General features: G+C 42.6%; 1 protein-coding gene across 2 annotated transcripts in view; it reads left to right on the forward strand.

Annotated features, from left to right (window-relative positions):
- PLXNA2 (plexin A2) overlaps positions 1–18,962 on the forward strand; it is a 403,964-nt gene that overhangs the window by 148,984 nt on the left and 236,018 nt on the right. For both annotated transcript variants that reach the window (XM_081009779.1, XM_081009778.1), the window contains exon 4: positions 9,415–9,549. In XM_081009779.1, coding sequence (XP_080865905.1) covers positions 9,415–9,549 — 135 coding nt within the window. The remainder of the gene's footprint in view (positions 1–9,414; positions 9,550–18,962) is intronic.

Raw genomic sequence — 18,962 nt, forward strand, 5'->3', positions numbered from 1 at the left:
TTCACCAAAAGGTTGCTGTAGAGGAGGCAGAGGGAGGACTGCTAATCCAACCTCCAAGGAGTGTGCCGCAGCTGTTACTGCCACCATGGCCACTGCCATAGCAATGGGGGATGCATTCCTTGGAGGCTGGATCTGCTGCCCCTGTGCATCCTGCCACCTGAGGCAGTTGCTTCACCTTGCCTCATGGGTAGGCCAGCCTTGTTGTAGACCCAGGACAAGAGGCTGTTTATTGATGAACAGAGTAACACAGACAACTACATAGGAAAATGGAAAGTAAATGAAAGTGACCACAAGAATAAGTTAAAGGGGTGGGGTCTTAGCCCCAACCCATAATAACAGAGGCAATATTTAACTCTCTAATTACCACTTACTACAGCTGGGAAGGGGGGTGGGAAGTGGTGGAATCATTGGATATGTATATTTGCAAAGAGCATGTGCCTTAAACAATAAACAGGAAAAAATGGGAGTAAGAAGGAAGGCATATGTCAAAGAATGGTTAGGCCTGAAAATCAAAGCAGACAGGCTTGCCTGGCCTCATGCTGTGTTGCTGCTTTGTTTATCTTATGCCCAGGAGTGTGAGAAAAAGCCTGGGATGTCAAGCTGGATTTGCAGTCCCAGCTCAATTGTCTGTCCTTAGTTGCAGCCCCAAATCACATGTTAATGTTCCTGATTGTTGTGCCTTCAAAAAGCTATTTCAGTGCTAGGGTCACCACACCAGTGCCTTATATTTTATACATGGAGGTCTGCCAGGTTTCATACATCTGTTTGCTTCTTGTCTTCTGCTAATATTACAACCACATCTGCTTGTGTTTTAATAAAACAGAGCTTTTGCTGCTCAAAACATTGTATTTCCCACCAGTTAGGTGAAGCTTAATTCTAAAACAGGAAGGAGAAGCAAGACACTGCATGCCCTGACTTGGAAACAATTTCCCAAGGCTAGATTTATGGTGCAGTTACTTGGTAGTAAATGGAAGGCACTCTTGAGTATGAATAGGGGCTTGCTTTTTCACAGCTCCTAGATGAGAGGGAGCTGGCACTGGAAACTGGGTCTAGTGAAGTGTGTCAAAGTTTCTCCTGAATTGTGTGTTTTATGGAAGACATTAGCAGGTAGGAGGGAAAGGGTGAGATGGTGATGTAAGCGTGGCAGTTGCATTTTCTTTGGAACCTGAGACCCTCCAAATATTGTTTGACTTCAACTCACATCAGCGTCTGCTAGGGTGCCCAGTGGTCGGGGATGATAGAAGCTGTTAGTCCAGCAACATCTTAAGGCCTACAGGCTAGTCATTGTGATGCCTTTTATTGTACCAACGAGTACAGCTGCCAGTATGTCTCTACACACACACACACACACACCCCAAAGCAGGGCTCTTGTATCTGTAATAAATGTGTCGTAGAAATCCAGCAAGTAAAGCTTTGTTGCATCCACATGGTAGGAAATGTTTTGCCATCAACTAAGCTTCTTAGCTTTCACTGCCCATTTGCAGTCTAAAATGGATGATGGTGTTTATTACTACCATGTCTACGTAGCAGCCCATCACAATTTAGTCGATACAAGCCTTTATTATGAGGCTGGTTTATTTTCTATCCCATTTGGAACACTGGGAAAGAGGTAACCTGACTAGTGTGTTTAATTTCTAATGAGGTGAAACGGCTTCTTGGCTTTGTGTTTAGGGCTTTCCTTTTGCTTTGGAAGGAGCTGTGCCTCGTGTCATACTCTCTCACGTACAGCAGATTCTCACAGAGCCTTTAGAAAATGAACCCATTTACTGATGCCCTCACAACAACAAATGGAGATGATGTCCACTACGAATTACTCTATTCCACAATAATTTAGGGCTAAATAGAGGAAGTGTGACAGAGATGCTGAGATGAGGGGGCCTGCAGGTAACACGGTTAATTGGATACGCTGATTTGAATTGAATATACGTGTAAAGAGTCATCATTAATTTCCTCATGGACATATCTATGATTTAAGGGGAAGATTTTTAATAGGATTAGTATTTCACTTTAATTTCAAAGGGGAAGTTTCCCACCCAGAAGACAGGGCACTAAATCACACCAGTATTGCTCCTTAATGTATCAGAACACAGGATGAGGTGTGGAAGCTGAACAGCAGCCTTTCGAGAGGCTGGGTGTTTCTGCTGTATTTTGTGATAGTGAAGTTATTTATATAGAAGCCTTAGTAGATGCCAAAGAGCCCAGGATCCAGCGATCCTTATAGCTTCACAATAGTGGAATAAATTTATGAAATATGCTTTTTGACTCTCTTTTCTCATTTTGTTATCATGGCATTCTGTAGTCATAAGATTTCCCTCTCTCTCTCTGTCTCTCTCTCTCCCCCCGCTCCCTCCCCCCCGCCCCAGTTATGGGATCTAGGGATCCCTTCACTTTCTTCAGCTATATCAGAAATCATTACAGCTAAAAACATGCAGGTGTTTCAGCACCATAACATTTCTGGGATTTTATTGTATATCGTACTGGACTGCAACTTCTGGAAGAGGGTATGTTTATAGCTTGGCTCATTTGTTTGCACCACCTACACACTGATGCCTGAACTGTGTAGCCTGCAAAGAACTCTGGTGGGTGGGTGAGGCAGGAGATGAGATAACACCCTCAAAAAGGTCTGAATTAAGTAGGGGTGTCACCTGCCCAGATAAACAGCAGCTTGACAGAAGCAGCTTGCCAGGTGGGACAGAGCTGCTAAGCTAGCTTCACAGCAGCTGCATTACCCTTCCTTCTTGGGAGAAAGAGGTGGCTTAAGAATCCTGGTATATTAGGGAGCAACAAGCCATGACCCCAGATTCACATTTCATGAAAAGCCAAACTGAACTGCAAATTCTTGCTTGGTTTCTCCTGCTTACACCAAATGAGCAGCAAAGTTAGAGCAATGGGGTCATGTCCATGAGCATGTTGCTGGTGAACAATAAGCCATGATAAGCCAGCAACGTAGGTCAGGGTGGAACCAATGTTGCTGGCCTTTCAGCCCTTGCTCATTTTGAAATATAGTCCCCATTTTTCATGATCAGTTTTCAGGCCTACCCTTCTGGTTGGGCTAAGACAGTTAGTGGGGCAGGGGTCTCCAGGAGTGAGGGGCACAGAAGGTACTGGATGCAGTTCTTCAAAATGCCAGATTGGATATTCCCTTTCTGTATGTCTGAAGACATGGGAAATGTAGCCATGGTTCTCTGGGAATTAAGAGGAATAAACCTTGCTGCCTTCGTGATATGAAGCTCGGTGTGCAGGCACTTATACAGCTATTTTTCCGGCACCTAACAGTTTGTCATGAAATTCTGTCTCTCTGAAGAATTCATAATGAAAAAAGACAGGTAATTTAATCATGGAAAGTTCCCACAAAGAGTTTTTAACGCCCTTTAATGAGAGCCTGCGGAGAGGAACTGGAAGGAGATGCCGACCCATCATAGCTTAGTTACAATGACAGTTGTGATGGTGAGTAAAATACTGAGAAGAATCAGTACAATAGGCGAGTGGGGGCCTCTGTGTTGTGTCAGAGACTTGAATGGATCAGACACTATCACCAGGGGTGCTATGCTGCAACATATACATGGCACAATATGGTATTTTACTAATCTCTTAAGATAATGCAGAGCTTATGCCTGCAGTCTACATTGTAGGAGCATTAGCGAGACAAATCTCCACCTTGCCTTTAAAGAACTGAAATTTCCAAATTGGAATGCATTCTGCTTGGTCACATGCAAATGTTTTGCTGGCCTTGAATGCTCTGAGCTGGTGCTAATATTTGGATTTGCAGATTATGCTGTTAGGCTCCTTTCAACCAGTATTTGCAAACACACATCAGCATTGATTGAGAAAACAAGCTTCTTCCATCCCAGGAGACTCCTCAGCATCACAGCTGAGTCCTAGTGTAGGCTTCTTCTCCACCCTCTGTTTCATGAACTGTTCTGTGAGTTTCGACCTGCAGATATGCCTTTTCCCATGGAATTTCTGAGATTCAGCTGGTCACTTATTAGCTCTAGCTCTTTCAGAATCTGCATGGCCCCAATAAATGATTAACGGAGACCTTTGGGGAAAAGGTTTTAAAACTGTATTGCTATGAAAGTGAGTTAATGTAGACAAAAAGAGAAGGTACCTGTCTCAAGATGCCACTGTGCAACAGTTGTCCATCTGAAGCCGAAGTGGTCACACTGTGGCCCTCCAGATGTTTTTGGACTCCATGCCATCAGCCCCTGAAAGAATGTGGGCAGGGATGATCGGAGTTGGAATCCAGCAACATCTAACGCATCTAAGGCCTCCTTCAAAATGTAAGAATGGCTTATGGCTCTAGAAACCCTAAATAATGCATAGCTTCCACACTGGCATTTTAAAAAACTGCACATTCTAGTTTGGATCAATGGAAACCATGTAAATGCTTGCAATTGCTTTAGGAAGCATGCTTTGTTAACAAACATGTGAGGGGGACAGCAGGAATGAGCATGCTGGTTCTGCCACCTCTATTCCTGTTACAAGGTGTCACTCTAAAGCCATGGATGTACCAGCTACATTTTAGAACCTTAATAATGCAGGGTTGTAAAATGCACGGGGAGCCTTCAAAGCTCTCCTCAGATTGTCACCTTCTGTGAGTTAGATGGTGACCAGCACAATGACAATGGAGGGTGAAACTAGCATGTTAACCCTCTTTCTCTTCCTCATGTGTAACACCTAAGTTTTTTTATTTGATAGTCATAAGAAAATGCACAGGAATGTGCTTATTTTTCCCTCTACCATTTATTATGTACCTAGCATTAAAGACAAGTGCCTGAATCCAACAGCAAGACTAGCTGACACAGCCAGAATCATAAAGAGAATTTGTGGCATAGGAGGGCATTGAAATGCCTCCCTAGCGCCATAGTCCACTCAGGGCATTTCTTCTGACCTGAATGAGATGAGGATATCCCGTTTTATGAAGGATTTGTTGATTATCTGCTCATGGAAAGAAAAGGCAATGCTTCCTTGCCTGAAACTCCAACTCAGTCATGTCTCAGTGATCAAGAAATGCCACCACGCCAGGCCTAGAAACACATTGCCTACTGGCCTGCGAGGATTAATTAAATTACAATCAGACATTTTAATGGAAGGACTTTGGAGGCTGTTGTCTTGGCAACTGTTTTAAACAGCTGGTTTAATGATGGGTGGAGAAGGAGGTTGCTGGGAGAGCTGGGCTTGGGGATGGAGCAGCAATCTGCTTTCTTAAATGTGGCAGAGATGTTGAGCAGAGATGGGGCTTTTGGAATTAGTTTTGTCTTGTCTTACCCATCATGCAACACGGCACACTTATTTTCCTTTTGGATCTAAACCAACATTATAAATTATTATGATTGTCATTTGGGGGGGGGGGAAGGAAAGTGTTCTGTAAATGTTCTGATTCTCTCCTCGGTCCTTCTCGACTTCTCTCCTACCTTTCCCAGAAGCTCAGCCATCGCTAACATTTTCTTTTCATGCTTCAGCCATAGCTTGACAATTAGAAATTGAGTCACTGAACAGCAAGATGGGACAATGAGCGACAGCCAGGCAGGAGGCTGCAGCAGATGGCTCCTTTGTGACAAGCTCTCCCCCCTCGCAACAGCTCAGTCCCTGTCCCCATCCTCCTAGCATGGAATCTCATGCAAGTGCTTTGAAGCGCCCCTTCGCACACAGCGGTTTTCTGGCCAGCAAGTAACAGAATCTCTGTCAGTGAGTGCCACTGGCCCATCAGGCGGCTTCATGGAGCCCTTGGTTCACATGGCTGGTCTAATCTCCCAGCCTGATGGTTGCCAATGTTTGCAGCTTGGTGTTATGTAGACACCATGTTGTAATCAAATGGCTACTCAAATATGCAAATCCTGGTAGGGAAAAGACAATGTAATTTGTTTGTTTATCCCTCCCCCCTCTCTCCCCAAAGGCCATAAATGATTAACATTGGAAAAGAGACCCGGGTGTACTCAAAACAGTTCTGTTCCTGCTGTGTGCATAGGGGTCTGTTATAATCCAAGCAGAGTTTTCTTGCAGCAGGAGGGATTTGTATAATGAAGCCTAAAATATCACCCACACCAACAGGCCAGGAGGCCTTCGTACAGAACAAGCCAAATACCCTTCTGCTTCATTTGTTTATCAGCCAAGGACTATATTTTCATTTACTGGAGTCGGCAAACTTCAGGAGGTGACCCGTATTGGATAAAAATTTCAAACTTGTTTTTAGGTATTTCATTCTAGTGCCCAAGGTAGACAAATCCAAATGGCGCTCCTCACAATGGTTTTAAAAAAGACATAATAAATGAAATAGCTCACAATTTGCTGCTTGTAACAACACCTCAAAATCTTCTGCACAAGCTGGGCAGCCTCACAGGGCTGATCTAAATCACATTTTCATTACAGTGATACCTTGGGTTAAGTACTTAATTCCTTCCGGAGGTCCGTACTTAACCTGAAACTGTTCTTAACCTGAAGCACCACTTTGGTTAATGGGGCCTCCTGCTGCTGTCATGCCGCCGGAGCACGATTTCTGTTCTCAACCTGAAGCAAAGTTTTTAACCTGAAGCACTATTTCTGGATTAGCAGAGTATGTAACCTGAAGCGTATGTAACCTGAAGCATATGTAACCCAAGGTACCACTGTACTGATTTTAGGCAAATGCCTAGGTGTTGCTGATTGGTAAACCCGTGTCAAGGTTGTACTGTTTCATACTTTATGTGGGACTCACATGCTTGAATACTCCTTCATTTAACAACCCCCCCCCCCAAAAAAAAAACCTTTAAGTGTTAGAGGGGAGACCTATGCTAGAATATTTCTCCCTGATGATCCACTTGTGTGGATGAACATTCAGTAATGTGATAGCTCAGTTAGTTAGAGCATAGCGCTGATCCTGCCACGGTTGCAGGTTTGATCCCTGTAAGGGACAGCTGCATATTCCTGCATTGCAGGGGCTGGATTAGATGATCCTCAACTTCCTTTCCAACTCTATTATTCTATGTCTGCCAGCTAAAATAAAATATTGGGGGTGAGGGTGGCTTGTAAGCCCTGGCCCAAATAATTGCTCACAAGACACAGTGCACACACATGCCCATCAACTTGGGGAGGGGGGAAGCCCCCTCAAATATTCTAGGGGGGGGGGGACAAAGGAACTTAGGCCCCTAGGAGTTGGCTGCTATGCTTCTGATCCCTATAGCCCAAGGTGGTGATAGCCCAGACACAGGTTTACCTCTTCAATGAGAATCATTAAAACAATGGGATGTAAGCTTCCGCTAACTAAATTTGAAAAGTCATTGTTCAAGTTTCTAACTATTACCAGCCTAAGCTGCAGTTATATATGTAATTGCTAACTCAGACTGTGGGCTGCTATGCCACTCAGTGTATGCCATGTATAACTGATGGAAGGTTTTTGCTCTTATGTAATAAAAATATTGTTTTATTTACTTTTATGTTTTGATACTAGAATTTGGGGCTTTTGAAACACTTTATTGCCTTGGAAGATGTTGCCTGTCACCTTGGAAGGCGATAGGCACAGACATGCATGGGTGGCAGTTAGGGTCCTCTTTCCAATGCTTATAAGTGAGAAATTAATAGTTGGGGTTTTTCAAAAAAAGGGGGGGGGGATAGGTAAAGGTGCAGTAAAGTGTTGTTTTCAAATCTGGAGCCAATGTACAAAGGAATAATGAAAAATAACCTGGGAATTGGTGTTTAGAGCCCCTACCTACATTGTCTACTTTTCCATCCTCTCACGGTGAAGGTACATTAAGGGTAGAGAGCCCTAGGCCTGGGCCCCAAATACAGTCCTCCAGGCCCCTCTATCCTCACTGACAGCTATAGCTTCCAATCCATGCCAGAATCTTGCCCAACACTCTCCAATAACGGTAACTGAAAAAAGCAATACTTTAACTGTGGCTAACAAAGAGTTATTCCCCTCATAAGTGACTACCATGACTTCAAATTGCATTCACTTATGTGGGGGAAATGCAAGAAGGTTATGGCTGTTTTGGTTTCCCAGTGCAAGTGAATGGGAGAAACACAATTTGAATTCAGGTCTGAATCGATCTGGATCAAATTGGTGTCCATTCTGAACTACTAAATCAGGTCCTGCATCAGATGAGAGGGGGTATTTGCAGAGGGAATAAAATACAAATAAAGTTCTGATGGTAACAGTTGCCATTCTCTCTCACACAAAGTTGTATAAATAATACAAACATTCTGGCATTGTTAAGCCAATTAACACACATAGCGTGATAAAATTAAATTTTGCTGATTCAGTCTGCAAGTGAGAACCTCTTGATGAATTGTAATTCAGCAGTTTCATATTGTAGTTTTGCTTTGAAATTCCTTTGTTCCAGTGTGGAACTATTTGTTCCAGAGCGTTCTGAAAGGTTGAAATGTTCTCCCACTGTTTTTATTAATATTGCTTTTGCTAATATTAGATTTGTTTCTGTTTGTTATTTAGTGTAGCAACTGGTCTATTTCTCCTATGTTGAACACATGAGGGCATTTTTGACAGGTATATAGAGTTATATAGAGATATAGATATACATATTTCACATTGGAAGATGAGCTGATGTTGTGTATGACATTATTCAGACCTGTAATAGTGTTGTCAGTGTAGACAAAGGGACAGAGTTGGCATCTGGGTATGCTGCAGGGTCTGGTTCCTGTATTCGTACCTCTGTTATGTGGCCTGTTGCTCACAAATTAAATGAAGAACTGTGTTTGAATGTCTATATTCTGTTTCAAAGGAATGCATGATCAAACAGTGCATTCAGGTCAAGCCTGTGTTCTGCTGACATTTAGAAGTGACACACTTGCTTTTTCACTTGGTGAAATTGTATGAAGAATCAACACATAGTGGGGTGGGAATGAGCAAAATCAGTCAGCTTCCATATATTCATTTATTATGTACACATAAAGCTGGGACGGAAAATCTGTGGCCCTCCAGATGCTGCTGAACTACAGTTCCCATCCTCCCTGACCATTGGCCATGCTGGCTGGGACTAGCTGAATTCCAATACCTGCAGAGCCAAAGGTTTCCCATCCCTGACAAAGGGCTTGCATGCATTCAAGTTGTATCCGCATAGACACAACTGGAACCTGAATAGTGGGGGCCCCAGTCATGAAGAAAGCCTATAAGCATCCAAGTATTCATTTATGCTCTGTGCACACAAGGTCAATGGACTTGTAGAGATTGGAGCAGGGACTCTCCTCTGTTTTCCTTTCCACTGTGTGTGCAATTTAACCATTGAATACCTAAAATGCATTCCAAATGTCGTTTGTGAATTCTTCACAGCACTCTTATAATATGATTCCATTTGGATGTGCTGGGTATCAAACCAGCCACGTATTTACTTTCCATCGTATAGCCACTTGGTTAGGATCTGCCTGTATTTCTCCCTCACATTTAATGACAGTGATTTAACCTGCAGTATGTCTTTATTCCAGATCCGAGCAGATGGGCCTCCTCATGGTGGCATTCAGTATGAAATGGTGCCAGTTTTCAAGGACGGGAGTCATATCCTTCGTGACATGGCCTTCTCCACAGATCATAATTACCTCTATGTCATGTCAGAAAGACAGGTAAGCCTTGCTCTTTAAAACCACAGTAGGCTTTAAGCTTAGCCCCTCTGCAATGGGAAAGCCTTGCATATTCCAAAGGGCTCTTAACATTTGCTTCAGGTATGGATAGTACCAAAGGTAGCTTTATTTTTATCTGAGTCTGGCCAGAGACAACTATCAGTGCACCAGGGGAGGAGGAGTTTTCCTTCTCATCAGCACACTATTGTCTCTAAGAAATAGAAATTGGACAGTGCCACTATGAATGAAATATGGTTCGGAGATTTGGACTTCATTCTGCTATCAAATCCGATCCCTAGCAGAAGCCGCTTCCATTCATTCCTCTCCTTGTGTTTGGCAGTAGGCTACTTTTACATGGAATTGCCCTTTGTTGTTTTATTCTTCTAGATTTCAAGGTTGTGTTTGTGTTTGCAAGAGGCTATGAAATCACAATATTGTGATTGGAGATAAAATGCGTGGCAGGTGGATAGTGTTCAAGTATGTGCAGGATACAGTTTTGTTACATGTGTCTTCTGTCCAGCCATATCCTGACCTTCCCTTCTTTAGTGTTAGAAAATATAGCAGTGGCAAGGATTCTGGATGGCACTTCTGAATGTTGTTAGTGTAACATACAAAGCATGTTTAGATTGAAAGTATTTTGAGACTTTGGTACTTTTTATTTAGAAATGTAGGAAATTCAGATACAGTCCCATGACCAAATGATCAGCTTTACAATAAGTTTGAATGATTCTGTGATCCACCTCTAAACCTTTAAGAACTCATTGGCCTTGGCCTTTAAAATGTCTAGATATAACCAATGCATTCAATCTTTTGCTTTAAATTTCACCCACACAATGCAGTTATACACCTGGTTTTAAAGGGGCATGGCACTGTGGTCTAACCCACTGAGCCTCTTGGGCTTACCGGTCATAAGGTCAGCAGTTCAAAACCAAACGACAGGGTGAGCTCCCGTTGCTTTGTCCCAGCTCCTGCCAACCTAGCAGCTTGAAAGCATACCTGCATGAGTAGATAAATAGGTACTGCTATGGGGGAAAGGTAAACAATGTTTCTGTGTGCTTTGGCATTTGTCAAGGTGTTCTGTGCACCAGAAGCAGTTTATTCATGCTGGCCACATGACCCAGAAAAAGCTGTCTACAGACAAATACCGGCTCCCTTGGCCTGAAAGCGGAGATAGGTACTGCACCCCATAGTTGATTTTGACTGGACTTAACCATCCAGGGGTCCTTTACCTTTAACTTACCTATACCTGGTATTAGAGCAATCCATACCCCAATTCCCCACTGACATGGCTTTGTGGGGCAGTGGGGCCACCACTGCATCCACAGCCCTGATGTTCATCATGGCTGCATCCAACAGCAATCCAGCCAATGTGCCTGCCACCCAGCAGCATGGTAGGCAGGTAGATGGGGGAGGTTGGCACAAGGAGAGCTGGATGGAAGGACACCTCTGCTCATTCCAAACCCACCTTCAGCCCAATGTAAGGAGGGTTTGGATTGCTCATTTAGTGCTACAACTGTGCTATCTTGGGATGGGCTGATGAGGGAGAGAAATTGTCTCTGAGTAGTTGCAAACAGGTTCTGTGATGGGGCTCAGATCTTATCCATTCACTACTCACTAGGTTGTTCAATAATTTTTCAATTCAGTCTGATAGGTTCAGTCTAAGACTTTACCCAAACTGGAAATAGTCACCATTTGATTGAAGACCATGGCAACATGTGCACAAATTCTACTGGAACTAGACTGTATCAATAGATGCAATCTAGATAGGAGGTTTCTTCTTAGTGTGATACCACTGTTGTCTTCACGGGTTTTTCTCTTTCTTATGATCAGGCACAATTTATCTGTGTTGTCCTCCATGAAGTGTCGCTTATAATTTTCTCTACTTCATAGTGATCCCTCTGCAGTGAATTCACAGTGTACATATCTCAGTTGCCCCAGGCTGTTTTGTCAGTAGTTCTCATTTATCACATTTACCCTACAGCCATTGGGAATAGATGTGGGTGGTGATCCACACAACACTTCAGCTGCTGAGCATGCACTTAAGACAGCACAATTCTACTTGGATGGTATTTAATGTGAGCATGCAATTGTATGAAATTGATGGTTTGCTCTGAACTTTCTTGATGTTCAAAACTCATTTTACTTGAGAGGAAACAAGAGAGTGACAAACTCCCTCTAAACCAAATTTTAAACAGTGAGCTGGTAGCTGAGTCACTGCTTCCCAGGTTGTGTCAGCTGTTCGATTCCCTGATATTTACTGTCTTCATGGTCCTTGCTCTGAACCTGTTTATGAGTGTGATAAACTGTGCTTCTGAAAAAAGGAACCAGATTGTACCCGGCAACACCAAAATGATTATGATGGAAATTTATTGCCTTTGCAGTCCACTAGAGTCTGTTGCTTAAGGGAGCCAACACCATGTAAATAATCCAGAACCTCGACTGTAACAGATCAACTGCATTCCACTCCTGTCGGGGATGAGAAAATGCAAGAGGTCCCAGCCATGAAGCCCTGCTCTTGGGTTCACTGATTCAGTTAAGCATTTTAGTGGCTATCATTCATGGCTCTGTAATGGTGAATAATTTGTCTAGTGCTGTGTGTATGGCAGTAGATGAGGGTATCATCTCAAGGAGTCTGGTTTGTACTACATTTTTATTTGTAGAATTTACATAACTTTTTGGAAATGGATTTTCAGAAGGCAGTAAAATGGACTTGATTTTCCAATTTTTGAATTTTCTACATTAGCGCATATTGAACAAAAAAAGACTCATAGGGTTGTATTCAATGTAGTTCTACTCAAAGTAGACCCCTTGGGCCATTTTCAAATAACTGATAGTCCATAGCTAGCAGTAGGTTGGTATTTATGCATCATCAAAAGGCGGAGAAGAACAGGCATGGACTGGCAGGGCTCCAAAAAGTGTGGGGTGGAGGCAGGGGGCCAGGAGTGTGACCCAGGAGTGGGAGCTAATGATTTATGGGACTCGGTGCTGCCTGCATGGCAGGAGCCAAGTCAGGGAGAGGAGGAAGAGTCAGGGCAGTTTGAGACGGAAGAAGGTGTGCAGGATGTCACGGAGGAAGATGAAACTATTCAGACAAGGGAAGGGCCAGTCAACTCTTTACTTTCTCCCACCGCGCTGTCTCCTAGGACCAGGAGGGGCTTGAAAAGGGAAGACCAGGAACAACTTCCATTCAGGCAAAGTCTCAGGTTGCAGTCATGCAACCCCTCAGAAGAGGGTATATAAGCTGGAGGAGGGGAGGGGCCCCACTGTTGCTGCAACCTGTGGACAGCTGCCTAGAGGTTAGAAAGTGTGTGTGTGTGTGTGTGTGTGTGTGTGTGTGTGTGTGTGTGTATAATCTGGAGCACCGTGGGAGCTGCTTCTCTTGTCATTAAAGAGTTAACTATCAACTTCTTTAGCAGGGGCAGCAGTCTGTGACAGGAACACAGAACTGCATTAGATTTGCATGGGCTAATGTGTACAGATGCAAATTTGGAAATCATTGTTATAATTTAAATAGAAACACGTTGCATCTCTGCATTGTGGGGAAGATTGTGGCCAGGTGATCTGCACTGCCCAGGTGCTGACTCTTGATGTGCAACATGCCCTCTCACCTTATGGTTCTTTATCTGTAAACAAGACATGGACTGAACAACCCTTCAAATGAGACAACTGTCCGCTGACAGGCCTGCAAACAGAAGACTCTGAAAAGTAGGACACGTGGCCATCAGAGATGATAATCCTGCTGTGTGATTATTAAGTGAAAAGAGTTAGCCACCCCTGCCTTGGAGCTATAAACACAGAGTACAGTGTGCCCCAGACAGCTTCGTGAATCATCATCTTCTTAGAACTCATATTACAGATGGTTGTGCTCTAAGCCCGTTACCAACATCTTTCTTGCTTCTCCCCCCTTTTTGTTTGTTTAACATCCAGCTGTAGGAAGAGTTCAATGAATCACAAAAGCTAGCTCAGCACTTCATGACCTTCAGTTGCTCCTAATAAATGTATTTTGATACTGCATCTTAGATTTTTTCCCTCCTTCTTCTAATGGATCATCATGACTTCTTCTATTCTATTTTTTGTCAAAGCAGCAAATGGAGGTGGGCCCAGCTGTGAGGTTTAAGAGTTGTGCTTCCTCAACTATAATGCCCCATTGTAAATTTAAACTGGCTAATCATTTTTGCAAGGATGCCTTATCTCTAGCTTGGCAGGAAGAATTCAAAGAAACTGAACCACACACGAAGTTTCCCAATAGAGATGGAGCAGGGATGTCTTCAACTCATCTGTTATGGGGTGAGAGGGCCTAAATATTCATCAGAGCTGCTAATTCTCTTAATTGTGAATTGGGGGGAGTTACTAAATAATGAAAAATACCTAAAGTGCAATTCCATTAAGAACTGTGTTTTACTCAATGGTGAAGTGTTTTACATGTCTCCTTTGTTGTTAACCTGTTCGTGATTGTTTCTGTACCACTGTTCCCAGTTAAGAGAAGAGACTCTTCTCACAGAGATCTTAAGGAAGTGAAACATTTTTTGTGCAGAGTGCTTTTTAATGCCTAGCAAGAAAAAAGCATAGGTTATTTCATTGGGGACAAAAATAGAGGAAAGTAAAAAAAGAGACCACCAAATTCAATCTGCAAAAGCAGCTGGAATCAAATATGAAATTTTGAAGAGACTTTGAAACTTCACTTGAGTCTGCAAAAAGAGAAGCAAAGAAAGCTGAATAAAGTTCTTCTGCCTTCACAAGTTTTGTCAGAGAGATATCCTGGTACTTCACTAGCTTTGAAGTTCTGTCGATGCAGTGATGTATGGGAGAAAAGTGTGGTCCACGTCTTTTTTTCCTATGATTTCTATTCTGCCATTTGCAATCAAAGACCCTCCTTCTGTTTTTGGCCTATTCGCCATATTAAGTTATTTATTAGCAGATTACATTCCTTGACTTTCTTTGGTGGTATGCATGTGTGTGTATCCGCAAAACTAGTAGAGCAGACTAGGAATCAGTTATTTTCTTAGGAGTAACTTTTCTCTTAGGTATTAAAGGTCCAGAGATCCTGAAGGACCAGATTAAACTATTTATGTATGCGACCATGGCTGCACAGATTCTGTTAGCCCAGAAATGGAAAGATGCTACAACTCTGACCAAGGAAGAGTGGCAGATAAAATTGATGAACTATGCTGAGATGGCAAAATTTACAGGAAGAGTTAGAAACCAGGAAGAGGTGGACTTTAATAATGAATGGGGAAAGTTTACAATCTATTTGAAAAACTATTGTAAACAATTACATACATTGGTAGGATTGACAGAAAACTTGTAGCAAAAATTTGAACTATGGAATGATAAAGGATTTATGAGAATAGTTATGAAAGAGATGCAGAGGGGGGAAATAATTACCGTATTTTTCGCTCTATAACACGCACCCGACCATAACACGCACGTAGTTTTTAGAGGAGGAAAATCCGTAGGCATGCCACCCGTAGGCATTCCCTCCATAACACGCACAGATGTTTCCCCTTACTTTCTAGGAGGAAAAAAGTGAGTGTTATGGTGCAAAAAATACGGTATATTAAGATCCACACAATGGGGGGGGGGAGTGAAGTCAAAGGGGATTTTATGTTTATGTTTTCATTTTGCTTGTATATGTAAAATAGAAAATTCAAAAAAAGGAATCAGCTGGTGAAATTGATGGTTTGACCTTTATTCTCTGAGAAACTGCCCTTAAGCAGTTATCATAGGTTGCTGAAGTCACCATATATCTTTTTACCTCTATTATTTTCCTTTTGTACAGCATTTGAAACTGAATCTGTAATGTTTTCAGCTTTGGTCTATTGAACGTAATATCTGTCTGTCAATAATTTGTCACATCTGTTTAACAGATATCCTATTTCCAGGCTAATTGTCCTGAATAAGAGAAATTGCTCTTGTGGCTTTTAACTCACAAGCTTAACACAACTGCTCTGTACTATTGTGATCTGATCTTATGGGCCACTTTGCATGCTATGAGACAGAAATGCTCTTTTCCTCATTGAGCATTGCAATATGTGGAGGAGAGAGGAGTGTCTGAAAATACCTGGGAGATTCAGTTGGCCCAAGTTCCTGAGCTCTCGGTGTATTTTCAAACAAATGCGTCTTTCCTTTCAGATCTTTCTCACTTGATGCCATTGTCTTTGCTTGACGTGAGCTGTGAGCAAGCCTCTCCAACTGTTAAGAGATAATACTAAATCAATCATATGAAGAGAAACAATTTTAGCTTGAAATGTGTCAGGATAAGCCATGTGCTCTATCTGTCAACCAAGCACAGTTCCCAAAATTTTGTCAAGCGCTGGAATTACAATGATTGGCGCCTAGGATAAGACAATGTAGTTGCAGCAAGGTGCAGCGAGGCAAATAGGACAGGGTTGATTCTCAGAGGCTGGGGTCACAGGCTAAACTTCCACTGCACCCTTTTATTTTCTCCCACATGAGTGCATCTCATTGCATTCTACAGGGACAAGGAGTACAGCATGACTCTTGTCACATTATGGCAATTGTGTGAGGGGCAACGCCTGAAGAGGACTAAGGAACAGTATTTTCTGCACACGTGGTCACTATACATATCCCTAGGAATCCTGCACAGGTTTGGAGGGCTACATGAAAAAATGGAGTACCATTTTGTATCTGTGCTATTTTGAAAGTTGTTTCACAGCATCCATACTTAAAATAATGCGCTATAAATTGTCTCTGACAGAGAAGCAAAGCCGTTTGTGCCTCTGCATATGTGGAATAGCAGCAGGTGATTCTGCAACTCAGGATGAAGTTTGCTGACACAGGGTGATATGCTGTGTCAGTGAAGCTAGAAATTGCAGCGACTGTTGCAGGCAAAACTGAGGCCCATTGGCACATCTGCACTGAGAGAATTTGTGAGGAGCCATTTTTAGCTCGCTTCCCAGCATGAGCTGCCTTGCGTTTCTCAAAAACATCCAAATTCAATTAGCATGTTTTTATGTGTGTGCTTTCTAAAGAAAATACAGTGCTGAATCCTGGGTCCTTGCTGCTATTTCTGCTAGTGATTTATTTTTATTTTTATTTTTTGCTTGCTTCCGCAGAAATTAATGAGCCCTGAGGATACACAATTGGGCATGTTGCACCTGGAGTCGCGCTCAGTGATTACACAACAGTTTGAGGGGTTAAAGAGAAAACAACAGCAGAACACTTGTAAATGTCCAGGGATTGCCACCAGCCCACATAGTGGAGGCAGTTTGATCCTGCTGTGGTCCCCAACCTCCATACTGGGAAGCAAATCCCACTGATATTAAGTGGACTTCCTTCTGAGTATACTAGTGCTGTACCAAAATCTGCCTCTGGTTTTTTTGGAGGTTTTTGTCCACTGTGAAAGAGGCTTAAACTTTTCTGCCTCATTCTTAGGACTCTTGAGGATTTCTCTGGTGACTTTGGGAAACCATGTATTAATACTAGTTCTGCTGTGGTTTAATGCCTCACCACCACCACCTTTAGAGTTTTTGTGATGGATCACTGATCTGTCATTTGAACAACTACTTTCTATGCACACAGTTCCTCTTCTGTATACCTTACCCTTAACCCTCCTTTCCACATAAAGCCTCTTTACATCACTTCATCCTTTGAGCATGGCTTGTTCACATTGCACGATAGCTCTTTACCATTGCTTGAGTAGCTCAGAGAGGCTGTGCTGTAAACTTGGGACCTTGCTGTTCCCAAATCCTGCCTAATGCTTTATTTAGGAAACATAGGTTGTTCTCATTCCTTGGCTTCACCTGTGGAAATAATTCTTGAAAGAGAGAGAGAGAGAGAATAAGTGAACAATAGAGCACCTGAAATGATTTCTCATGGCTTATGTGACATTTTTACACTGGCTTGATGTAGTTCAGAGACCCTTATGCAGAATATTATGAACAGAGCTGCACTCACGCCTGTCACTCGGCGGGAGGTGGGAAAAGATTAATGCCATGCCCTAAAGATTCTCCTCACGTTGCAGGGAGAAGGGCAAGACAGTCAAAGCAGAGGGAAGGCTGGGCCCCTGCCTGTATAAATGATAGGCCTTCTTACACCAAGCCTAGGGGAGGCAGGTGAACTCTGTATGGAGGAGGTGGGAACATTGACTCTTGAAGGTTATTTGAATTAAAAGGGTGGAGGGGCGTTCTTCTTTTAACTGCAGCCAGAGAAGAGCCACAGAAAGGTTACATACATAGTTCAGTTCAAGGAAACCTTATTGCCATGAAAAAACTTTACATAAATTGCCAAGGTTTGTGAAAGCGATAGATCCCCTCAGGCCAATCCCAGGAAGTTTTCATTGGACCAGGTAATTAGCATTTGCTATGGGGGAGTCATTCCAAGAAGTTGTGAAAGGGAAGACATGAGGGAATAGATGGGTTTTCTGCTCATTACCCAATACCAAAGTTTGGTGTGCAATTTATTCCAGTACAGCTGGAGGGTATCTCTTTACCCTCCTGAGTGAAGCTAGGCATACTAATCAACATCTACATAGGATTGCCACTTCGTCCACGGCGGAGCTGCCTCCTCACCAAGCCTGCTGTTGTGTCTGAATTTGCACATGTGAATTCATTTAAATTTAGGCAAATTTAAAATCGGTGATTGCCGAACACTGCTGCTCAACTAAGATCACCCAAACACTGCAAGATGACAGAGCCAAAATAATGAGGCTATTTTAAGGCTGACCTGATCAGAGTTAAGAAAATGGGGTGGGGGGGGGGTTACTCAAGTTAACACGGAGAAAATATATTGCCCTTGTAATGCATAATAGTACTAAGGAGAATTGTAAGCATTGTATCCATTTCTATCCATTTAAAGTTTCATAATTGCAGGCAATTATGAGATGTGTCATTAATTGTTTTAATTGCTATAAGGGCTGAAGATTAAGAGTGCAAGGTGATATTTTCCACTATCAACAGAGCAGTGCTTTTTCACAAACTTCCATTAATTTCAGTTAGAGATATAAATTTCTGGAAATTTTGAAGCCATTGTGAATCCCCCCCACACCCTTTTTTAAAAGGACATGTTGAGAAAATTTTAATATATGCAGTACATTATTTCTTATTAAACCTGGACTTATTTCACTCCATTTACAACATAAAGGGGACACATTTGCAACTTAATAAGAATATGAAATTTGGCTATATGGTTGGAACAGGGAACAGGATATGGCTGTGGGCAATTAGAGAAATTGTCTGGAAGTTTGCTTAGAAATAATACCCTCTTCATATAGTGGCTCTTACTTCCCAACAAACACAAATACAGTGGCAGCCTTGAAATTATAAATGTTCTTGGCTGCAGCCCTAGGGGCCTTTTTTCAGCCTGAGGACCAGAACTCCTTATGAGCTACACACTGGTGGCAAAAAGTGGGTGAAGTAGTGGATGCAATTCATACCTATGTATAGTGGGCTACATTC

This window comes from Podarcis pityusensis, assembly GCF_964106645.2.
Source record: "Podarcis pityusensis genome assembly, chromosome: 6".
NCBI lineage: Eukaryota > Metazoa > Chordata > Lepidosauria > Squamata > Lacertidae > Podarcis > Podarcis pityusensis.